Source organism: Rhinoraja longicauda, chromosome 24, assembly GCF_053455715.1.
Source record: "Rhinoraja longicauda isolate Sanriku21f chromosome 24, sRhiLon1.1, whole genome shotgun sequence".
Classification (NCBI taxonomy): Eukaryota; Metazoa; Chordata; class Chondrichthyes; order Rajiformes; family Arhynchobatidae; genus Rhinoraja; species Rhinoraja longicauda.
In genome coordinates, this window is record NC_135976.1 from 28651805 (window position 1) to 28677677 (window position 25873).

General features: G+C 44.1%; 1 protein-coding gene and 1 long non-coding RNA gene across 3 annotated transcripts in view; one reads left to right on the top strand and one right to left on the bottom strand.

Moving 5' to 3' along the window:
* cttnbp2nlb (CTTNBP2 N-terminal like b) overlaps positions 1-25011 on the top strand; it is a 61852-nt gene extending 36841 nt beyond the window's left edge. For both annotated transcript variants that reach the window (XM_078420895.1, XM_078420896.1), the window contains exons 3-6: positions 6232-6462; positions 10921-11028; positions 17496-19224; positions 22089-25011. In XM_078420895.1, the coding sequence (XP_078277021.1) occupies positions 6232-6462; positions 10921-11028; positions 17496-19205 (2049 nt within the window). In that variant the 3' untranslated portion in view covers positions 19206-19224; positions 22089-25011. The remainder of the gene's footprint in view (positions 1-6231; positions 6463-10920; positions 11029-17495; positions 19225-22088) is intronic.
* LOC144605526 (uncharacterized) overlaps positions 7892-25873 on the bottom strand; it is a 30446-nt gene continuing 12464 nt past the window's right edge. Inside the window, exon 3 of the long non-coding RNA XR_013548862.1 lies at positions 7892-8073. This is a non-coding gene — a long non-coding RNA (uncharacterized LOC144605526). The remainder of the gene's footprint in view (positions 8074-25873) is intronic.

Consider the following 25873-nt stretch of genomic DNA (forward strand, 5'->3'; position numbering starts at 1 on the left):
TGAAACAAACTATAGAGCGGAGGTGCAGAACCTGGCGGACTGGTGCTCGGATAACAACCTGTCCCTAAATATCACCAAGACCAAGGAGCTGATCATCAACTTCCGTAGGTCACATAACGGGGAATACGCCCCGATCTCTATCAACGGGGTCAGTGTGGAGAGAGTGTCCAGCTTCAAGTTTCTGGGCACTCACATTTCGGAGGACCTAACATGGTCCAATAACACTGCTGCGCTGGTCAAGAAGGCACAACAAAGACTGTTCTACTTAAGAACACTGAAAAAGTCTGGTCTACCCCAACAGCTGCTGACGACCTTCTACCGCTGCACCATAGAGAGCATCCTAACGCATGGAATCCCTGTGTGGTACCTCAGCTGCACGGAGGCAGAAAGGAAAGCTCTACAGCGGGTAGTCCATAGAGCTCAGAGGGCCATCGGAACACAGCTACCAGACTTGGAGGGCATCTACAACACACGATGCCTCAGAAAAGCCACCAGCATCCACAAAGACTCTTCACACCCCTGCAACAGTCTGTTCGAACTCCTTCCATCGGGCAGACGATACAAGGCCTTCTATGCCCGCACCTCCAGACTCAGGAACAGCTTCATCCCCAGGGCCATAGCTGCTATGAACCGGTCCTGCTGAGCCGGATGGCCACAACGCATAGATCAACTTGCACTTTACCCTGTCCAAAACTGTTACAACTGTTCGTTTCGTTGGGTTGCTGCTGTCTAAATTACCTAAATTGTTGCATCGTATGGGAGGCGCATTCCCAATCTCGTTGTACCCCTGGGTACAATGACAATAAAGATATATTGTATTGTATTGTATTGTATTAATGACTCACTGATCTAGTTGGTGTGAATAAATGGAGATTAAATAGTCGTACATCGATAAAACAGGCCCTTTGGCTCAATTTTGCCACACCAACCAATATGTCCAATCTACACTTGTCCCACCTGCCTGACTTTGGCCTATATCCCTCTAAATCTGTCCAGTCCATTCTAAATGTTTCTTAAATGTTACAATAATACATTAGACATTTTAAAATTTTATACAGATGGAAAGAGCCTTGGAAATCCATTGCAAAATTATTGTATCTCTCGTAATTTTGATGAAAGAAATGATAATAAAGTTAATGTTTGCAAAAGTCTCTTCAGAAATGTAAAATAATCTGCAGTAAATCAGTATGTATGTATGTCTCTGAAACACGGAAAACCTGGACAATTAGTTACAGTTATTGTAGGGCTTAATGGGATAGGCACTGGGATGATGTGGAAAGGTAAGTCATATTGAGCCTGCTGGTCAGAGATTTTCTACCATGTTGAAAGTTCAGAGTGATGACCCATGAATTGGATTTTACCAAAACTATATTAAAATAAAATAAAGGCATCTAATGGCCAAATAAAGTCATATATTCTTACAGCGTGAAAACAGGTCCTTCTGCCCAACTTGCCTATGCCGACCAACATGTCCCATCTACACTGGTCCCACCTTCCTGCATTTGGACCGTAACCCTGTCCTATCTATGCACCTGTCTAAATGTTTCCTGAACTTTACGACAGTACCTGCCTCAACTACCTCCTCTGGCAGCTCGTTCCATACACCTACCACACTTTGCGTCCAAAAGTTACCCCCCCAGATTCTTATTAAATCTTTTCCCCCCTCACCTTAAACCCACGTCCTCTGGTTCTCGATTCCCCTACTCTGGAAGTCGAACTCTACATGGTGGTTGTTATGATGCTGGACAAATTATCTTTCCCTCCGGTTCCCAAGCAATAATCTTAAATTGGTTCAGTAATATCATGACAGTTTGTGTGTTTGAATCCAAAAACCTTGAACTATGTTCATTAAAAGCTGCCAGAATTTTGTAAAGCCTCATCTTTTAATAAGGAAATCAGCTATTTCCTGCCCAGTCATGATGAGAACGGCAAAGTTTAAAAGAAATGTGCGGGACATATTTTCTTTTACTCGGAGGGTGGTGGGTGCCTGGAACATGCTGCCGGGGGTGGTGGTGGTTGAAGCAGATACGATGGCGGCAATTAAGAAGATTTCAGATTAACACGTGGATATGGAGGGATATGGATTGTGTGCATATTCAGCACAGACACTGTGGGCCTAAGGGCCTGTTCCTGCGCTTTATTATTCTACGTTGTTATGTTCTATGCTGTTGTAATTTTGTTTCCGTGGCCTCTGGCAAACAGCTCAGTTGCAGTTCAGAATTTAAAGGAAATATGACTGAATCTGATCAGAACTGTCTGTTCCACCTAAAATGGCTCTATGGCCTAGATAATGATGTGCAAGTTGGGAGACTTAATCCACTGTGCTGCAAAACCACAGATTGATTTAATATCATCTTTATCCAGCTGGCAGCACATACTTGACACAAGTGGCTGATCATCAATCTCAACGTAGGCTTTGAACTGCAAGACGTCTCCTGAGTTTGTGTTAAAATCAGTCCAACAGATTTTAGATAATAGACAATAGGTGCAGGAGTAGGCCATTCAGCCCTTCGAGCCAGTACCACCATTCAATGTGATCATGGCTGATCATTCGCAATCAGTATCCCGTTCCTTCCTTCTCCCCGTACCCCCTGACTCTGCTATCTTTAAGAGCTCTATCTAGCTCACTCTTGAAAGCATCCAGAGAATTGGCCTCCACTGCCTTCTGAGGCAGAGAATTCCACAGATTTACAACTCTCTGACTGAAAAAGTTTTTCCTCATCTCCGTTCTAAATGGCCTACCCCTTATTCTTAAACCGTGGCCCCTGTTTCTGGACTGCCCCAACATTGGGAACATGTTTTCTGCCTCTAACGTGTCCAATCCCTTAATAATCTTATGTTTCAATAAGATCCCCCCTCATCCTTCTAAATTCCAGTGTATACAAGCCTAGTCGCTCCAGTCTTTCAACATATGACAGTCCTGCCATTCCAGGAATTAACCTAGTTTGCTATTCGTACCTCTCTCTCGGTTAATAAATTGGAACCCCTTTGTTTTTAAAACCACTCAATTTTACTAAAGGGGCCTTAAATACTATCAAAACAGCTTGACGGCACAGTGGCGCAGCGGTAGAGTTGCTGCCTTACAGCGCCAGAGACCCAGGTTCAATCCTGACTATGGGTGCTGTCTGTACGGGGTTAGAATTAGCTCTTAGGGCTAAAGGAATCGAGGGATATTGGGAAGAAGCAGGAACGGGGTACTGATTTTAGACGATCATCCATGATCATATTGAATGGCAGTGCTGGCTCAAAGGGCCTACTCCTGCACCTATGTTTCTATGTTTCTCCCTTTTCTCCAGATGCTCTGGTTTCCTCCCACACTTCAAAGATGTGCAGGCTGTAGGGTAATTGGCTTTGGTAAAATTGTAAATTGTCCCTCGTGTGAGTAGGATAGTGTTAGCGTGTACGGGTCGACATGGACTCGGTAAAGGGCCAGTTTGCATCTCTCAAGTCTAAACAGCAGAATATGTTAGTACCATTTAATGCTGTGTTCCATCTTTTGTTACTGCATTATTATCAAGTTGGAAAAATTATCCTTGATTTATTGGGGCCGTTAAGAAATGTGTCCTGTGTTGGATGTCTGACAAACCATAAGAATTTCCTACATTGCCTGCAGGTGTTAGACGTTGCTCATTGTTCCCACAAAAGAGCCCCATGAAAATAATTTGAGAAAGCACCAAGAAATAAATGGATGGACGCGCGTGTATTTCTGGATGTAGACACAAGGAAATGCAGATGCTGTTTTACAAAAAAAGACACACAGTGCTGGAGCAACTCAGCGAGTCAGGCAGAATCTGGTGAACATGGATCATAGAAGAAGTCTGAAGAAGTGTCCCGACCCAAAATATCGCCGAGATGCTGCCTGACTCGCTGAGTTACTCCAGCACTTTGCACATAATTCTAGAGTTTGATTGTGTTCTAAAGTGAAGTCAGAACTGAATATGATTGTTGACTAAGAGAGTTACTTTATTCCTATTCTTTAGTTTAGTTTAGAGATACAGCGCGAAAACAGGCCCTTTGGCCCACCGAGTCTGCACCGACCAGCGATCCCCGCACATTAACACTACCCTACACACACTAGGGACAATTTTTACGTTTATACCAAGGCAATTAACCTACAAACCTATACGTCTTTGGAGTGTGGGAGGAAACCGAAGATCTCGGAGAAAACCCACGCGGTCACGGGGTGAACGTACAAACTCCGTACACGGAGCGGCACTGTGGCGCAGCGGTAGAGTTGCTGCCTTACAGCGAATGCAGCGCCGGAGACTCGGGTTCGATCCTGAATACGGGCGCCGTCTGTACGGAGTTTGTACGTTCTCCCCGTGACCTGCGTGGGTTTTCTCCGAGATCTTCGGTTTCCTCCCACACTCCAAAGACGTACAGGTATGTAGGTTAATTGACTGGGTAAATGTAAAAATTGTCCCTAGTGGGTGTAGGATAGTGTTAGTGTGCGGGGATCGCTGGGCGGCGTGGACTCGGTGGGCCGAAGGGCCTGTTTCCGCGCTGTATCTCTAAATCTAAAGAAATAATCACACAATACCTGTAGTCGGGATCGAACCTGGGTCTGAGCGCTGCCAGCGCTGTAAGGTAGCAACTCTACTGCTACACCACTGTGCCCCATTTCGAAAATGCTTTTAAAAAATACGGTTTCTATAATTAAAACCTAGCAAGTTGAATAATGATTTTGGCAACGTTGCAAAAACTGCCACAAATGTGATTCACGCATGCTGTATGAACACTAAATTGGCCAGAAGATGATCTCTGGGGCATATCCTAGATTTATGTTGCCCATTGGGAACAGTATTCCAGGTGGTAATAAGCTCAAGTGAAAGTGTTTGCTGCTGGCTGAAATTTACTTCGGTGCAAATTCTGCTTCATTAACTTCACGATAATTTACAGTTCTACAATAATTGTGCCCATTGGAGTTTCTATTGATTTAATATTCCAGGATAAATCACAACACATTTTAATCTTAGGCTCCAACAAAAATACTTTATTTGAAAAACCTCTAAATACAGCCAAGGCCCTGAATCAATTTTCCTTCAAAGTCCACTGCCCTATTATTTTCTTTTAAAACGTGTTGCCTACATTTTTCCACTTTGTCATATCATATCATATCATATCATATATATACAGCCGGAAACAGGCCTTTTCGGCCCTCCAAGTCCGTGCCGCCCAGCGATCCCCGTACATTAACACTATCCTACACCCACTAGGGACAATTTTTACATTTACCCAGCCAATTAACCTACATACCTGTACGTCTTTGGAGTGTGGGAGGAAACCGAAGATCTCGGAGAAAACCCACGCAGGTCACGGGGAGAACGTACAAACTCCTTACAGTGCAGCACCCGTAGTCAGGATCGAACCTGAGTCTCCGGCGCTGCATTCGCTGTAAAGCAGCAACCCTACCGCTGCGCTACCGTGCCGTCATCTCACAATTATTTGATATGAAAGCACAATGCTGAATCAAAAGCATTAATCTGGTATAAATTTCCAAGCATTTTTATCTTATTTGCATAAAATCACAGTGCAGGTTTATAAACCAAATGGAAAATTTATACTGACACAATTAATTTAGAGATACACCGCAGAAACAGGCCCTTCGGCCCACTGAGTCCATGCCAACCATCAATGACCCGTTCACTGCTTCTGTGTTATTCCACTTGCGCATCCTACACATGAGGTGTGTAAACCTGCACTTCTTTGGAATGTGGGAAGCAACTGGAGCACCAAGATCAGATTTATACTTAACATCTTTTTGTTGTTTATTATGATGTTTGCAGAGTACTATGTTTACGTATCTGTTGTGTAATAATATGTAATACTAGACCAAGTGGACCTGTTGGGCCCAAACCTGCATTGGTGCAGCACCCTCTCCTTCCTCCCCTCCTCCCTCCTCCCCTCCCTCCTCCTCTCCCTCCTCCCCTCCCTCCTCCCCTCCCTCCTCCCCTCCCTCCTCCCCTCCTCCCCTCTCTCCTCCCCTCCCCTCCCTCCCTTCCCTCAATGAAACTTCTTCCATTAGCACCAAAGGGATGACGGTGAGTAAGGTGGACCGACAATTGTTGCGCTATTGTGTACGGTTTTGGCTGTAGTTCAGGAACAACCAAACAAACAAACGAGAGTTTGAGTATATAGATATCTGCAAGTAAGAATTTCAATTGTACCACTTCTGGACATACGGCAATAAAATACTCTTGACTAACTTAAGTATGGTCTGGTTGGTTACAGGCACAACAAAAAGATCGTTTTATCCAAGAACGCTATGGAAAGTATGACATCAGTGACCCGTTCCTTGCTCTGCAAAGGGACTGTGAGTCAATCCATGATGGGACTAGTGTTGATAAGGAGCCCGTGTGCACAAACCCGCTGTCGGTGCTCAAAGTAGTGATGACACAATGCAAGAAGATGCAAGATCGGATGATATCTCAGCTAGCTGCCGCAGAGAGCAGACACAGAAAGGTATTATATAAAATGCTACCTTGCACGAAACCTCACATAATAAGTTCTTCTCATTTCAAGGAACTTCAAAGGTCAATGGGAATATGGGCTGGTGTCACCATGAAGCAATTCATAACTGATTATTTTTCCAATGCAGTTGTTGGTCGTGTCGAGGAGAGTGTCAGCCAATTTGCTACCAGCAATTTTTAAAGTTTTGCTTTTAATGATTAAGGAGTGAAGTTGGCCGGGATATTTGGTGAACTTCCCAGAGATGTCTTCAGATTTTCTTATGTGGAATCATTGTCCTTATGTGACCTTAATACGTCTGGATTCATCCAGCTTTGCAAATCCACCCCCCTGATTTTCTGGCAACTGGTGGTCTGGCACCTCCTTTAATCTGGACAGAATTATGAGAGCGTATTTGAAATCCCTCACGGAAGGCACCCTGACAATGTGGCGCCTCCTCGGCTGGGTGAGGCGGTCGATCTCGACCTCATGGGGAATTCCGCGACCGATCGGCGGTTACATTTGCCCCCTTCAGCCGGGGGTCTGGAACTACGGCCCGCCGGAACCAGCAGTTCCGTTCCCAAAGCCGACTTCCCATGCCGACTCTGCGGGCCGGTGCCTCGGCTCCTCGGTTGCATGCGCGGACCGTTAACCGCTAGGTTAATTCCCGGAATGGTGGGACTGTCATATGTTGAAAGACTGGAGCGACTAGGCTTGTAATCACTGGAATTTAGAAGGATGAGAGGAGATCTTATCGAAACGTATAAGATTATTAAGGGGTTGGACACGTTAGAGGCAGGAAACATGTTCCCAATGTTGGGGGAGTCCAGAACAAGGGGCCACAGTTTAAGAATAAGGGGTAGGCCATTTAGAACTGAGATGAGGAAAAACTTTTTCAGTCAGAGTTGTGAATCTGTGGAGTTCTCTGCCTCAGAAGGCAGTGGAGGCCAATTCTCTGAATGCATTCAAGAGAGAGCTGGATAGAGCTCTTAGGGATAGCGGAGCCAGGGGGTATGGGGAGAAGGCAGGAACAGGGTACCGATTGAGAATGATCAGCCATGATCACATTGAATGGCGGTGCTGGCTCGAAGGGCCGAATGGCCTCCTCCTGCACCTATTGTCTATTGTCTATTCCGCTACCGTTGGACTACACTCAGGCCGTGACCTCTGGATCCGGCAAAACGGATAATCCAGAAAGCCTCTGGAATCAAGAGTGCCGGTAAATCGGCATTGGACCTGTATGAATTTAATGAAGTCAAGTCAAGTTTATTTGTCACAAGCACATAAATATGCAGTGAAATGAAAGATTCCCCACAGTCCAACAACAAGAACAATAAAAATAAGCAATAACACACACAATCAAACAATAAGAAACAGAAAGAAACATCCATCACAGTGAGTCACCTCCTCACTGTGATGGAAGGCCAGAATGTCCTTTCTCTTCCCCTCCCGTCTTCTCCCGCGGTCAGGCTGTTGTAGTTGCCACGTTCCAGGCCGCGCCGGACAGTGAAAGGTCCGCAGCCGGCTGACCCAAGCTCCGCGATCCGGGGCGGGTGAAGACTCTGCCACTGCATTCGTACAATCTCCTACTTTGCTGCATTCTACACTGAGTGGTGCAGGTAGCTTCTTTGTGTTAAAAGTTCAAGACATTACAGCAAGTTGAAAGGAGGAGAAGAAATTGCACACAATAATTAAGTCAGAACATTCCTCTTCAATAACATAGTGCAGACTCATGATTGGTCTCCCATTAATTACATACATAATGCATTCACTGTAAACGGCATCCAAAAGATCTCGCAATAAGCAATTACCGCAATGCTGATGGTGGAGATTGCAAATGTGCGGTGTGGATTAATCCCGAAGGACTGCACAAAATATATATATATGTGCACATATTTAATCTGGTGTTCTGTTATCTTGGAATCAAGCTATTGTCAGTGTTAATGAGATGGAGAATACGTCCAAGTTGAAATACATTCAAGGGAAGCGCTGACTCGGGAGAACAGTAGACAGATTTTCAGTTTAAAATAATTTTTTTGTGAGGATATGCATTTTATTTATTATTTTTGCAAGCGTTTCAGGAAATCTAAGACATCTGTTTGGCCTTGGGCTCATGAAACCAAATACTCTGTAGTCTAGCTGTCTGCTCGAGATCTTCTCTCCCCCCTCCAAAAAACTGCTTGCTCAAACCATAGGAGCGAAATGTAGGCCATTCAGTCCCAAATCAAATTTGATCATGGTTGCTATGTATCTCACTACATCCCTGGTTCCATAATCTTTCCCATTGTTGCCTAATTAAAAAATATATATATCAATCTCAGTCTTAAATTCTTTTTTGAAGGTTTTGGATGTACTGGTCTTAAGAAGAGAAATGTTTGCCATCCCCGCTAATTTTGTAGTGGCTTTTTGTGCTGGGCTCTCCTAACACAGCAGAATAGTTCCCTTTACCTACCATATGAGCTCCTTTAATTAGTTTAGTTTAGAGATACAGAGCAGAAACAGGCCCTTTGGCCCACCGAGTCCACGCCGACCAAATCACCCTGTGCACTAGCGCTAGGAACACTTTTACAATTTTATTGTAGCCAATTAACCTATAACCTGTACGTCTTAAGAGTGTGGGATGAAACTGGAGCACCTGGAGAAAGCCCATGCAGTCACAGGGAGAACATACAAACTCTGTACCGACAGTACCCGTAGTCAGGATTGAACCCAGGTCTCTGGCAGCAACTCTACCACCGTGCCACCATGCCGCCCCTTCTGGATAAGCCTTCAATACTCTTCAAATACATGCACAGTACATGATCTGTCCTTGCAGGTTTTTTTTAGCCTAGCTATTTGGGCTCCACAAACTTCCAGATCATGGTCTCCTTTTGGAAATGGGGTGTTTTAAATGGAACTTAACTAATACTTTAATTAGGCTTGAGGAATATGAATGGCTGTATTGGTTTATTGTTGTCACATGTACAGAGATACATTGAAAACCTTTGTGTGCTATCTAGTCAAATCATACTGTACATGAGGACAGTTAACCTATATGCAAGTTCAACACAAGTACAAAGAGAAAAATACCAGTGTTGAATATAATCTTAAACATTATAACGTTACAGTTACAGAGGAAAAAGTCCACGGTCTGCAATGAGTTAGGTTGAAAGATCAGGAATACAGTTCAGTTTATGGGAGGACCCTTCAGTAGGGGCAACATGATGGTGCAGCAGTAGAGCTGTTGCCTTACAGTTTCATAGACCCGGGTTCAATCCTGACTACGGGTGCGCTCTGTATGGAGTTTGTACATTGCACCTGTGACCATGTGGGCTTTCTCCGGTTTCCTCCTCCCATACTCCAAAGACGTGCAAATTTGTGGGGTAATTGGCTTCTATAAATTGTCCTTGGGGTGTAGGATAGAACTACTGTACGGGTGGTCGTTGGACTCGATGGGCAGACAAGCCTGTTTAGTTTAGTTTAGAGATACAGTGCAGAAACAGGCTCTCCGGCCCACCGAGTCCGCGCCGACCAGTGATCCCCACACATTAACACTATCATACACACACTAGGGACAATTTACACTTATACCAAGCCAATTTACCTACCTGTACATCTTTGGGTGTGGGAGGAAACCGGAGATGTCGGTGAAAGCCCACGTGGTCATGGGGTGAATGTAGAAACTCCGTACAGAAAGCACCTGTTGTCGGGATCAAACCCGGTTCTCCGGTGCTGTAAGGCAGTAACTATACCACTGCGCCACCGAGCCATTTCTACGTTGTATCTCTAAATTAAACTAATTACAGCCGGGGGGGGTTGCATGCTTATGTCAGTTTAACAAAATGTAGTGGATAACAAATTGCAGAATCAGTGTTTCAGACTTTTGAATGAATGAATGAATAAGTTTATTGGCCAAGTATGCAAATACAAGGAATGTGCCTTGGTGCTCCGCTCACAAATGACAACTCAAACATACAGTTAACAATTAAGAATAAAGCATAAACACATCTAAACAATAAGGAAACACCATTACGGTCTAAACATGCGGGTGAAAATAAACCAGAGCAAAAAAGAGACTACAGACTTTGGTTATTGAGGAGAACTATCACTCGTCGAAAAAGGCTGTTTTATATCTGGCTGTGGCTGCTTTGACAGTCCGGAGTCGCCTTCCAGAGGGATTTATTCACAAAATGCTGGAGTAACTCAGCAGGTCAGGCAGCATCTCAGGAGAGAAGGAATCGGTGACGTTTCGGGTCGAGACCCTTCTTCAAGAGGGAAGTGCTTCGAAGTGTTTGTGGCCATGGTGGGAGGGGTCAGCGATGATCTTGCCCGCTCGCTTCCTGGCCCTTGCAATGTACGGAGTTGTACATTGTACAATTGTAGAGTTACTAATACAGTGGCTGTTGAATGCAGTTTACAGCATTATTAAGGGCCTTTCACAAAATGCAAGAATTAAAAACTGATGGTTTTTTTTAATGCAATTTCATTGTCTAGGTTATTTTGGACCTGGAAGAGGAGAGGAGAAGATATGCCCAGGACATGGCTGAAGGCGATGACGTGACTTACATGCTGGAGAAGGAACGAGAACGGCTCACACAACAGGTACGGAGAAGAGTGTAGTTGAGTCACACAGCGTAGAAGCCGTTCCATCTTGTCTATGCTGTCGAAAATTCCCCCATCTTTGCAAGTCCCCACCTGCCCACGTTTGCCCCATAACCCTCGGAACCTTTCCTATCTATGTACGTGACCAAATGTCTTTTAAATATTGCTATAGTACCTGTCTCAACTACTTCCTCTGGTAACTCATTCCATATTCCCACCACACGCTATGAGAAGGAAGGAATTGCAGATGCTGGTTTACACCTAAGACAGACACAAAATGCTGGAGTAATTTGGCGGGACAGGCAGCATCTCTGGAGAGAAGGAAAGGGTGATGTTTCGAATCGCGAAGGAAGACCCTAGAAGAAGGGTCTCGACCCAAAACATCGCTCATACCTTCTCTCTGGAGATGCCGCCTGTCCTGCTGAGTTACTCCAGCATTTTGTGTCTTTTAAAAACAATCTCAAGGTCTCCACTGTGAAACACTGAAACAGAAATTGACAATAAGCCCAAGAAGAATTGGAAGAGTGAGAAAAGACAAAAGAAGTGCATGTATCCCATTATCATTTTGGAGGAGATATGAAATGGTTTGGTGGGCTAGAGTGAGCATCCTTTTTAAATGATAGTGGGGGACATGCCATATCTAACAAAAACTGGGGAGTATGATCTAGCCACAGAAGGGCCCTGACTCGAAACATCACTTATCCATTTTCTAAGTTGCTCCAGTATTTTGTGTCTTTCCCTGATCTAGCCAATGTTAACAAATTCTAGACTTTACTTTAGAGATTTTAGACTTTAGACGCAGTTCAAAATACAGCGCTGAAACAAACCCTTTGGCCCATCCAGTCCGCGCCGACCAGCAATCAATCCATACGCTTGTACTATCCTGCACACTAGAGGCAATTTACAATTTTTACCGAACTGTCAAACTTGTACGGCTTTAGAGTGTGGGAGGAAACCCTAGCACCCGGAGAAAACCCACGTGGTCACAGGGAGAACATACAAATTCCACACAGACTGCACCCGTAGTCAGGATCAAACCCGAGTCTCTGATGCTGTAAGGCAGCAACTCTACCGCTGCGCCACTGTGCCCCAATTTTAACTTAATACCAATATTTTTTCTGTTTTCACCAACTTCAGTCAATGGTATTTAGTGGTGTGAGAGTTTGTTCCACTGGTCTCCGCCTCATCTCACCACAGGTCTTCCCAGCACTGTGAGTGATCTCCTTCACCAAACTGCTCCCACAGTGGCTGCAGTGTCACTAGCTATGGTACCTGCCTCAACTACTTCCTCTGGTAACTCATTCCATATTCCCACCACACGCTATGAGAAGGCCACAGTCGGCCACTTAACGGGAACTGATTAGGCCGCACCGTAGTTATGATGTCCAAATGTCATGATGAAAGTGTTGCCGTTCATTAATGTTACTCCCCGTAACCAAAAGCGACTTCTGTGTTTCTGTACATGCAAGTTCAAATGTGGAAGTCCTGAAGTTGAAATGAACTACTTTTGGTGGTTTTATACCATGGAGACCGGTCCTTCGGCCCAACTTGCCCATGCTGACCAACATGCCCATCTATACTCGGCCCCCCTGCTTGCGTTTAGCCCATATCCCTCTAAACCTATTCCATCCCTGTACCTATCTAAATGCTTTTTAAACCTTGCACCTGTCTCAACTACCTCCACCGGCAGCACGTTCCATACACCCACCACACTTTGTGTGGAAAAGAAAGTTACCCCTCGGGTTCCTATTAAATCTTTCCCCCTTCGCCTCAAACCTATGCCCTCTGGTTCTTGATTTGCCTACTTTGTGCATGTATCCTATCTATTCCACGTGGTCACAGGGAGAACGTGTACAGACAGCATCCAAAGTCAGGATAGAACCCGGGTCTCTGGCGCTGTAAGGCATCAGCTCTACCGCTGCGCTACTGTGCTGCCCCTTGTCCGCTTCTTGGCCAGGCTTTGTCAGAAGCCTCCCTACAACACCGGCAATATTTAAAACTGGCAGTTCACTGAAAAGAAATGTCATCATCTTTGCTTCTGCAGCTATTACATGGATTTCTGGTCATCACAACAGCCCATTGTGTTGTTATTTATTTATTCACTGTCCTTTTTAGAAAAACATGGAAAAAGCTTGTAACCTATTCCCTTAAGAGATGTTTACAATCTGGACTAGCACCTTGCATTACACAAACAGAGCTAACAACTGCATTATGTAGCTGTTTTAGACGAGATGGAATCTGTTTGGAAAAATCTTCTAGCTACATACAGTGTTGTGAGAGAGCTGGAAATAGGACACAAAATGTGGCCACTTCAGGAAAATGTTTTGGAAATTCTGTAACTCTTGAAGTGGTTGAATAAAGTCCTTGAAACCCAAGCAGGCCATTATTTTTCATTAATTTCAGCAAAGTAACAGCATGCCCTAAATAACTGGAATTGTTTAGTTATTCAGTAAATGATCAAGTTTCTCTTTAAAGAACTGTCATCGTTCAATGCCCAGTACATATTTGACTAGCCTCTGAGAAAGTAAAGATTCTTGAGGGGAAGAAATACCTTCTAATTTTATAATTAACCTCTTCTGCACTTTTCCATTCTGTGAAGACTTTTTGTTTCTGGCTATCTCCATCAGCCTACTTTGGTTTAGTTTAGTTTAGAGATACAGTGTGGAAACAGGCCCTTTGGCCCACCGAGTCCACGCCGACCAGCGATCCCCGCACATTAATACTACCCTACACACACTAGGGACAATATTCATCAATACCAAGCCAATTAACCTACAAACCTGTACATCTTTAGAGTGTGGGAGGAAACCGAAGATCTCGGAGAAAACCCACGCAGGTCACTGGGAGAACGTACAAACTCTGTACAGACAGCGCCCGTAGTCAGGATCGAACCCGGGTCTGTAAGGCAGGAACTCTACTACTGCGCCACCGTGCCGCCGAGCTCTATCAGATTAATTTTAAGTTCTGTGTAGAAAGGAACAGCAGGTATGTAGGAAAAAAAACTGCAGATGCTGGTTTAAATCGTAGGTAGACACAAAATGCTGGAGTAACTCAGCGAGTCAGGCAACATCTCAGGACAGAAGGAACAGCAGGTGCTGGTTTATACCAAAGATAGATACAAGATACTGGAGTAACTCAGCAGGTCAGGCAGCATCGCAGGAGAAAAAGTGATAGGTGACGTTTTGGGTCGGAACCCTTCTTCAGAGTCAGCCCATACAAGAATGGTTGGATGTTTCAGCAGGACCACCTCCCATTTATTCTCCATTTCTGCACTCCTTCTACCAAAAAGAACCTCTGTGAGTCTTACTTGGACGCTATATCATTGCAGTAATGGGCAGTGATCTTTAAAAAGCACTTTAAATGAAAGGAAAACTACATTATATTTATCAGCAAAACACAAAGTGCTGGAGGAACTCAGCGGGGTCGGCAGCATCTGTGGAGGAAACAGATAGACCCTTCTTCAGACCCTCAGTTTGCAAACCAACATCTGCAGTTCCTTGCACCTACATTACACTAAACATTATTTTCCAAGTTTGTGCTTTTATTCAAAATAAACTAATTCCCTTCAAGAAAATATATTTCCCAAAAGACAAGCCCATGACTAAATATTCTGAATATTGAGTTTAGAGATACAGTGTGGAAACAGGCCCTTCTGCCCACCAAGTCTGTACTGAACAGCGATCACCTGTACACTAGTTCTATCCACGCTAGAGACAATTTACAGAAGCCAATTAATCTTCAAATCCACACCTCTTTGGAATATGGGCGGAAACTGCAACACTTGGAGAAAACCCACGCGGTCAATAGACAATAGGTGCAGGAGGAGGCCATTCGGCCTTTCGAGCCAGCACCGCCATTCAATGTGATCATGGCTGATCATTCTCAATCAGTACCCCGTTCCTGCCTTCTCCCCATACCCCCTGACTCCGCTGTCCTTAAGAGCTCTGTTTAGCTCTCTCTTGAATGCACAGGGAGAATGTACAAACTCTACAGGCTCTGCACCCGGGGTCAGGATCATACATCAGGTATATTCATGTATCTTAAATAATATCACGAACCTGATTTAATAGTTTTGGATTTCATTGGTTGCTAAGCGACCAGGAGTCTGGAAATCTGTGGCAACAGATTAGTCATGGAAGAATGACTCCATATAATATCTTTTGTGATTTGGGTTGATGTTGAGCCACCTGCTGGTTTGATGCAGACACAAATTCAATGCAGTCAAAACCCGCTTCATTCCTGCAATGGCGGGGGGGTTTTTTGTGTGTGTATTTCTCGTTGCTGCTGAATCAGTTCACATACCAGTCTGAAGAAGGGTCTCCACTCAAAATGTCACCTTTTCCTTTAGATTAGTTTTCCTAATGATTTCTAAAGTAGTGGTGAGTATATGGAACGAGCTGCCAGGGGAGGTAGTTGAGGCAGGTACAATAACAATATTTTAAAAACACTTGGACCGGTATAGACAATAGGTGCAGGAGTAGGCCATTCGGCCCTTCGCGCCAGCACCGCCATTCACTGTGATCATGGCTGATCATCCGCAATCAGTACCCCGTTCCTGCCTTCTCTCCATACCCCCTGACTCCGCTATCTTTAAGAGCTCTATCTAACTCTCTCTTGAGTTATAGTATAGGAAAGATTTAGAGGGATATGGGCCAAATGCAAGGAAATGGGACTAGCTTAAATGGGACATCTTGATCAATAAGGACAGAGTGGGCCAAAGGAACTGTTTCCATGCTGTGTGACTATTATTCCAAAATTGTATTCATGTTTTTAACTTTCCTACTGTCATTTATGCTGTGACAGTTTATTAGTTTGTGACACCCTATTGCAATAGTTAAGGTTCGATGTGCATGGTGTCTTACTCGGGATAGGGGAATCAAGAACCAAAGGACAGAACCAGGGGCCACAGTTTAAGAATAAGGGGTAGGCCATTTAGAACGAAGATGAGGAAAAACTTCTTCACTCAGAGAGTTGTAAAGCTGTGGAATTCTCTGCCTCAGAAGGCTGTGGAGGCCAATTCTCGGGTGCTTTCAAGAGAGAGTTAGATAGAGCTCTTAATGATAGCAGATTCAGGACATATGGGGAGAGGGCAGGAACGTGGTACTGATTGTGAATGATCAGCCATGATCACGTTGAATGGCTCGAAGGGCTGAATGGCCTACTGCACCTATTGTCTATTGACATAAGTTTCGGGTGAGATGGTAAAAATGTAATGGGAACCTGAGGGGCAACGTTTTCACTTAGATAGAGATGGGTGTATGGTATGAGCTGCCAGCCGAAGTAGTTGAGGCACGCACTATAACAACATTTAAAAGACAGTTGGACAGGTATATGAAACGGAAATGTTTAGAGGGATGTGGGCCAAACGTGAGCAAAAGCTCAGATGGGATATCTTGGTCGATATGGGCTAGTTGGGCCCTAGGGCCTGTTTCCATGCTGCATGCTATGACAGATAACTTTAGCGAAGGGGACAAGGGAGGAATCTGATGAAGCATTAAAAACATTTAGGGTATTGCACTCAGATGTATGACAATGAACTTTGTGCAGACTAGAACTAAGCTTCTGCCAGTGGGCCACAGCTGATTCTTCCATTGTTGAATATAAAAGGCACCCTGATCACATGGTGTATGGACATGTCTCACAGCTCCAACTCTTTTATAGCTAGATTAATAACGTCATTGTTCAATTTCATGGTTGCCTTTCATGTTAGTATTCAATTTTAAATTATGATGTCCCGCTTTGTTTTCAAACCCCGACAAGTAACCGTAGCAACAGGACACGAATAAGCAGTATATGAAACAATATTGAATGTTTAGTAAAAATCTATTTTTTTTTCTATTTAAAACTAAAATCATACTTAACGTAATTCTATTGAACTGCTAGTCCAGCTGTTCCTGCCGCTCCCTTGTTTGGTTTGGTTTCCAACAACATTCACCTCAAATGGGCTCATTTATAAATGAACCAAAAGATACAGCTGTTGCCTTTTGTACGACATTTTAAACAGTAGCCTTGCGATAAGTGACAGGAACAAATGCTCGCGTTAAAATAGAGATATTTGGTAAATAATAACTTGTGTACAGAAGAGAAGAAGCGGGCGTGGGCATGGTGGCACAGTTAAGCTACTGCCTTACAGCGCCAGAGACCCGGGTTCGATCCTGACTACGGGTGCTTGTCTGTACGGAGTTTGTACGTTCTCCCCGTGACCTGCGTGAGTTTTCCCCGCGGTTTTCGGTTTCCTCCAGCATTCCAAAGACGTACATGGCTGTAGGTTAATTGGCTTGGTATAAATGTAAATTGTCCCTAGTGTGTGTGGGATAGTAGTAGTGGACTCGGTGGGCCGAAGGGCCTGTTACCGCGCCGTGCCTTTAAACTAAAATCTTCGCACTGAGGGAAATACTGATAATACTGATATATGTACTAAAATATTGTTTTCTTTGTCTCTTCTTCCCCAAAATTCACATTCATAGCTGGAATTTGAAAAGTCGCAGGTGAAGAAGGTGGAAAAGGAGCAGAAGAAATTGTCCGCACAGTTGGATGAAGAACGATCGCGCCACAAGCAGCTGACCACAGTATTGGTGAAAGAATGCAAAAAAGCAAGTAACAAGACAGCGGAGGAAGTGCAGAAAGCTGCGGGGCTGAAACTGAAGCTTGAGAAAGAGCTGGCGAGGAGCAGTAAACTGGAGGAAGAGTTGGCCGCGGAGAAGAGACGGGCCTTGCAGAAGGAAGCCCAAATGGAGAAGCAGCTCTCCGAGTTTGACACTGAAAAGGAGCAGCTGAGGGCAAAGCTGAACCGTAAAGAAAACCAAACGCGAGCCCTCAGTGAAGAAGTGGAGCACTTAAAAAAGATGATTGAAGAGCTAAAAAGTGGAGCAGCCAACCCTAGTACTGCAGTGGGGAGCGAAGCAAGCTGTCTGGTTGGCTTGTCAGAAGGGGCTGGCTCGAATAAGAGCAAAGCGTGCCAGGTCGATTTTCCAGATGTGGAGGAGACGAACAGAAATGACGCAAAACAGGGGCATTGCGCATTGTCTAAACCATCGGTGCTGGTCCCGCATTTAAACGGGCATTGTGGCACGCTTACGTGCACCAATGGTGAAGATCGGTCGACCACTGACAATGAGACGGATGTCTTTCTCCCAAGTGAAAACAAACTGGCTTCACCCGCACCAGACCACGTCGTTGAAAATGGAACCGCCGCCGTGACCACTGGCTTGGCCTCGCATCTCGCTGGCGGGAGTTCCTTTTCTCCGAGCAACACGGTCAACTCGTCAGCCGCCTCGTCCGTGTCTTCCTCGCCGTGCTCGTCCCCAGTGTTGACGAAGCGGTTAATCGGGTCGGCGAGCCCTACCTCCGGCTTCCAGTCCTCCTACCAAGCTGGGCTGAATCAAAGGTTCCATGCCGCTCGGTTTAAATTCCAGGCTCAAGCAGAGCAGGATCAGCAGACAGGCGTCCTACAGAGCCCTCCCCCTAGGGATCTGTCCCCCACCACCTTGGACAGCTCAGCTGCCAAACAGTTGGCTCGCAATACCGTAACCCAAGTCCTTTCGAGGTTCACAAGCCAGCCAAGCACCCTCAAAACTACAAATAATTCCCCCTTTGGCACTGACTATCGACAGCTGGGCACGTCAACAAAGACGCCCATCGGTGAGGCCAATCACTCGCCAACGTCCACCAAGGTCTCCAGCCCGCAAAGCCCGCTGATACCTGGTATAAAATCGCCGACGACACCAAGGGTGGATCGAGGGAACCCTCCGCCGATCCCCCCGAAAAAGCCTGGCCTTGCGCAGTCACCAGCTTCACCTCACCCTTTGGGGAGATCCACCGGAGAAGGTGGACCGCTCCAATCTGCAAAGCATGAGTCGAGTACTCCCAACTCCCAACCTCAGCGCTTCTTCAACTGGCGCGAGGCAGGGAATCACCAGGATGTTTCATCGTCAAAACCCTCTTTGGACCACAGCCCAGTGATGGGCTCGGAGGATGGCACTGGGAGTTCCCTTCCTGTTGTCCCACTGGGGACACCATCTAATGAACCAAATCCGCCAGCCTGCATGAAGCTCTCAGCAATTTCCATGGGTGTTTGTAACACTACAGTGGACCTTCCAAATACATGTGGCATGGATAACAGCTTGATCACCCCATCCAATAAAGAGATTGATATACTTCTACCAACCAGTAGTTAAAGCTGTGTAGAAATCTGATGTGAGTTGATGCTATTTTTATTCTCCTGGTTTTAGATAATTGCAGTTTTAACTGTCGTTTATTATTTATAGTCCTTTTTGTATTTGTACAATATCCACTCTGCTGTATATAATATTTTACAAACTTTAGCAATTATTCTATTGTAGATTCGCACTTCTTGTTAGTGTTTTTATATTTACCCTTTTAGTCCTAAATGAAAAGGACGCTGATTTGTAGCATAGAGTGGGTACAAGTTTTTTAAACAAAATAAAATGTAATAAAAATCCATAAATCCCATTTAATAAAAGACTTTTAAGTATTAGCAATCATTAGTTAATGGACTGAATCACTGAAGTGTTTAGAAATTCCATAGCATATTGCAATTGTGGTTTGTCCATTCGCAAAAAAAAAAAATAGCAATCGCATTTATTTGTTTTCAATACCTGTAAAGTTGCAATTGTGTGTTCTACAGTGCATAAATAAAATAAGAAGGTTTGAGGGGGAATGGAAAGGATATACTTTGCAAATCTGTTTAGAATCATTTTGCTGAGTAAACCAGCCTACGTGTCAGGAATAATGACAGTGCTATCAGGTATAGCGAGGTCTCTCGTTGGATACAGTGAACAAATTGACAGCCACTTTGGTTCCTTACTTTAGATTTTAGAGATACAGCGTCAAAACATGCCCTTCGGCCTACCGTCTCCGCGCCGACCAGCGATCACCCGTACATTAGCACTATCCTACACCCTAGGAGCAATTTACAATTTTTACCAACGTCTTTGGAATGTGGGAGGAAACCGGAGCACCCGGACAAAACCCACGCGGTCACAGGGAGAACGTACAACCTACAGCACTCAGTAGTCAGGATCAAATCTGGTCTCTGGCACTGTAAGGCAGCAACTCTACCGTGGTGCCACTGTGCTGCCCCAGTGTGATGGGGTGACACTTTGTGATGGTACTTATAGACAATAGGTGCAGGAGGAGGCCATTCGGCCCTTCGAGCCAGCACCGCCATTCAATGTGATCATGGCTGATCATTCTCAATCAGTACCCCGTTCCTGCCTTCTCCCCATACCCCCTGACTCCGCTATCCTTACGAGCTCTATCTAGCTCTCTCTTGAATGCATTCAGAGAATTGGCCTCCACTGTCTTCTGAGGCAGAGAATTCTTGTAATGGTAGATGAGGGATGGAACATGTAGTGGCTGGAAATAGTGAATCTGTGAAATCTGATAACATCACATAACTACAATAACTCAGCCTTCATTATTGTATTGTTATGATGCCTAAAGAAATAATTATTGTGGTGGTAATTAAATGTTTTATTGCGTTGAGTACATTTAAGACCATTAGATGAAACTAGACTAAGTGGGGCCCAAACCTCTCCTGCATTGGTGCAGCACCCTCTCCTCCCCCCCTCTCCCCCTCCCCCACCCCCCCTTCCCCTCCCTCCCCCACTCCATCCCCCTCACCCCCCCCCCCCTTATCCTCCCCCTCCCTCCCTCCCCCCTTCCTCTCGAGGAGATAGATTTAATCTTTAAAATGTGAATTACTTAAAAAATGTAACACACATTTCAATGAAACTTCTTCCATTAGCACCATAGGGACGACGGTGAGATAGGTCTAAAATTGTCGCGCTATCGTGTACTATTTTGGCTGTAGTTCAGGAACAAAGAAACAAACAAACAAACGAGAGTTTTAGTACATAGATATAATCTATTCAGTGAAGACTTCCACTGAACTATATAGAATGCCGTATTATCTTAGTTATCAAAGTGACCACAGGATCATTTGCAAAAGTTATTGTTGGTGTTTAGTTTTAATCTGGGAGTTAAATAGCTGGACTAGCCCTGTCATTTATGCCTTTTTAATGCTAGTTTGATTCCTTAACTTCCAAGTACCTGCATATCATGTTTGGGGCAGTCACCATTACTTGAGCGACAAATTCAAGTGTCTCTTTAATTTACAACCAGCACTGCAAAATAGGTTGCAAAGTGATCGAAACAACATTGTTCTGTTTTACACCCATTAGTTACTGGGTCATTAAACTTTATTCAGAGTCACTTAAACGATTAGCGATGTTCAGTGGCAGGTCCTTCCGTACAGACTTTGACCAACAACATTTTGAGCAGCAGTACCCCAGCGGTAGAGTTGCTACCTTACATCGCCAGAGACCCGGGATCCATCCTGATCACGGGTGCTGTCTGTACGGAGTTTGTACGTCGTCCCCCCCCCCCCCCCATTCAATGTGATCATGGCTGATCATTCTCAATCAGTACCACGTTCCTGCCTGCTCCCCATACCCCCTGACTCCGCTATCCTTAAGAGCTCTATCTAGCTCTCTCTTGAATGCATTCAGAGACTTGGCCTCCACTGCCTTTTGAGGCAGTGAATTCCACAGATTTACAACTCTCTGACTGAAAAAGTTTTTCCTCGTCTCCGTTCTAAATGGCCTACCCCTTATTCTTAAACTGTAGCCCCTGGTTCTGGACTTTCCCAACATTGGGAACATGTTTCCTGCCTCTAACGTGTCCAACCCCTTAATAATCTTATATGTTTCAATAAGATCCCCTCTCATCCTTCCAAATTCCAGTGTATACAAGCCTAGTCACTCCAGTCTTTCAACATACGACAGTCCCGCCATTCCGGGAATTAACCTAGTAAACCTACGCAGCACGCCCTCCAGCATTTTGGGTCCATCTTTGGAACAACCTTTGGTAGTTCTGATGCCCTTGGAGTATGAAGTTAATGGGTTAAAAGATTGGGCTGGGGTGGAGGGGATGGGGGGGGGGGGGGGGGGCATAGAGTATCACTTAAGTATTAGGTTTCCAAAGAAGAGTCAAATGTCTGAGACTTCTGTGTTTGTTTTTAATGATCTGTTCTGCAGCAACCATTTAACAATCAGTTGACATCGGGCACTAGCAGTTTGGACTCCAATGATATCATCATCTTGGCGCACGAACTGCAATTGTGGGAGAACCAGAGGAACGTGCGTCATCTCGTTCTGCGTTTTGGCTGGCCATCAGCATTTAAAATGATACCAGCATATGGAGTGTGTCCCAGGCCTCCTTCCATGTTGCTCCCAGCTTTGCTCAGCAGCAGCGCCATCTATGATCAAGGTCTTCTGGATCACACACGTTCTCAGTTAACTTGCTGCCTCCTGCAACGTGTTGGAAAATCCAGCAGTTGGCATGTGAAAGAGAGCAGAAGAGAACTCTTTGCAATGGCACCCTGGAGCCTTTGAACTAGCTAAGAAAACATTATGATAAGTGAACAGAAAGTTTGTGACTTCTGTTTGACTTGCCTTGCTGTGATTGATCTATTCCAGGTGGTCAAACATTGCTTTATGGAGAAATTATATGCGTTGATCCCAAAGGGACATATTCCATTTTGACAAAAACGTGACTGATAAGTAGACTCTACGACTAATACAATATTCATACGTTCTAGGAGCAGAATTAGGCCATTCGACCCATCAAGTCTACTCCGCCATTCAATCATGGCCGACCTATCTTTCCGTATCAACCCCATTCTCCTGCCTTCTCCCCATAACCCCCGACACCCGTACTAATCAAGAATCTGTCAATCTCCACCTTAAAAATATCCATTGACTTGGCCTCCACAGTCGTCTGTGGTAATGAATTCCACAGATTCGCCACCCTCTGAAGAAATTCCTCATCATTTCTTTTCTAAAGAAACATCCTTTTATTCTGAGGCTTTGGCCTCTGGTCCTAGACTCTCCCACTAATGGAAACATCCTCTACACATCCTATTGCTTGAGATGTTTGGTTTAACATATCAGTATTTTAGGGTGTATTTTTTAAATCCAAGGAGACTTTTTTTAAATTACTTATTTTCTCAAAGCTGTGTAGACTGTCCAATAATGATAGTGAAAATGAAATCATAGGTGTAATATGAACAGCGTGGACTTGGTGGGCCGAAGGGCCTATTTCCACACCATATCTCTAAAGTCTAAAGACTGAACTGAAGTGTCAATAAACCCGATTAATGCAGTTGGGTGTCTTGCACACCAGATGCTGATCTAAAGAAGGGTCTCAACCCAAAACGTCACTCAGAGATGCTGCCTGTCCCGCCGAAGGAAATGTTAATTATTTGCTGAATTATAGGTCAATATACTAAAGTGAACAATTATTTGTAGACCCTGGAATTAACAGTACAGCTAATCACTTGTGCACTTCGGGCATTATAAGCTGCCGAGGGAAAGGTTGAACAGCTGATGGAGGTTTTTAAAATTATTTTATAATTGCAGCCTTAAACACGCCATTAGGCTTTAAAATTTGTTTTTTCTTCAGGGATTAAAGAAACGATTGCTACCATGCTGAGGCAATACATTAAGATGGTATGATGTAGGTGAAAGAAGGGAAATGGATAGTGATGGAGGATTGGGGAATTGTGACTGATACCGAGTTTGGTTTAGTTTATTGTCACATGTATCGAGGTACGGTGAGAAGCTTTTGGTGTGTGCTAATCAGTCAGCGGAAAGACAATACATGATTACAATCGAGCTATCTACAGTGTACAGATACATGATAAAGGGAATAACGTTCAGTGCAAGATAAGGTCCAGTAAAGCCTGATCAAATATAGTCTGAGGTTCTCCAATGAGTATAAAGTAGCTCAGGACTGCGCTCCAGTTGTTGGTAGGATGGTTCAGTTGCTTGACAGCAGTTGGGAAGAAACTGTCCCTGAATCTGGAGGTGTGCGTTTTCATACTTCTATACCTTTTGCCGAGGGGAGGAAGTGGCCAGGGTGCGACTCGTCCTGGACTATGCTGCTGGCCTTGCCGAGGCAGTGTGAGGTATAAATGGAGTCAGTGGAAGGGTGGTTGGTTTGTGTGTTGGTCTGGGCCGTGTCCATAATACAGGAGGTTGTTTTGGGGTTTTTTTTCTGCAATAAACTACACTAAATTCAACCATGAATTCCACGAGCAGTAATTTTACAATGCACATTAAATTAAATTAGAATGAGGAAATGATGCAGAATGTTTCATTTTACTCTCTTTTGAAAGAAGTCAGGTTTGGCACAAATTTTATCCAAACCTCTGAAATGAGAAGGCTTGTCGATTTTGTGTTTCAGCGGTTCATAGTTGGGACTTAAGCAGACAAAGGTGACGGTTACAGTATTTGTGCGGTTTGCGACATTGAAAAAAATTAGAAAGCATTGTACATTTTAAACATTATTGAATATTCTTGTGGGATTTGTAAAGTACTGCAATTCATTTTAAATTGACACTAACTCCTTGGGCAGCAAAGGACAAGAGGTCTAGCAGGTAAATGTGGAGCAATTAATATTAATTTTATTTAAACTATTCCCAGTTATCAAAAATCCAGAATCATAATAGATGGCTTGTAGGAGGAGTTGAGATGAATCAATGAAATTGGTATCTACCAAAATCGCTCTAAATTGTGCATGGATGCATTTGAATTGAGTTAATTTATCCGATTAATTAAATCTAACAATGAGGACTAAACGCTACGGATGAAATGTGGATTTCTTCACCACTCCGTGAAGCAAGTGATTTTATGATTCTTGTAAACCTAATTACATTTTTAATACCTTACAATTACAGATTGCTTCAAGTTAATTTACAAAAGTTATTTTAATACAAGCCATCTATTATGATTCTGGATTTTTGATAACTGGGAATAGTTTAAATAAAATTAATATTAATTGCTCCACATTTATCGTAACTCTACTGAGAATAGATTAAATCTGCCCTGTTACTTGCAAGCCTTGCAGCTTATCTCATCAACTACATCCAACTGGGAACACGACAAAGTGCACAAATGTTGGAGTAACTCAGCAGGACAGGCAGCATCTCTGGAGAGAAGGAATGGGTGGCATTTCGGGTCGAGACTCTTCAGCCTGGAGAAGGGTTTGAAGAAGGGTCTCGACCCGAAACATCACCCATTCCTTCTCTCCAGAGATGCTGCCTGTCCCGCTGAGTTACTCCAGCACTTTGTGTCTATGTTCGGTGTAAACCAGCGTATGCAGTTCCTTCATGCACATCATTATGTAGAGGTTCTTTCAATAATTATTCCTGAGATTGTCAAAAATGTTCCTCTCTACTTACCTTCTCACAATACTTTCTAAAATAGATTGTGAAAGCCTTTTGAATGTCTTCGAGTATTTCCTTGTTTTACACATGGCCAGTGTGCATGAACTAAATTAACATCATAAGAATCGAATTTGATAATGACCTCTAGGACTAGGCTATGACCTCTGGGACTCGAGGTCATTGCCTCAGAATTAAAGGACGTTCTTTTAGGAAGAAGAGGAGGAGGAGTTTGTTTAGTCAGAGGGTGGTGAATCTGTGGAAATTTTGCCACAGAAGGCTGTGGAGGCAAAGTCTGGATCTATTTAAGACAGAGATAGATAGATTCTTGATTAGTACGGCTGTCAGAGGTTATGGGGAGAAGGCAGGAGAATGGGGTTAGGAGGAAGAAATAGATCAGCCATGATTAAACGGCGGTGTAGACTTGATGGGCCGAATGGCCTAATTCTGCTCCTATTACTTATGATCTTATGATCCTATGAAATTAAACTACAGTGCAGATAGAATTTAGTATTTTCTTGCATCCATATATATTTTGTGTATGTTACGTATGTATGTAGATACATTTATTTGAACAAACAAGCAATGAACAAAAAG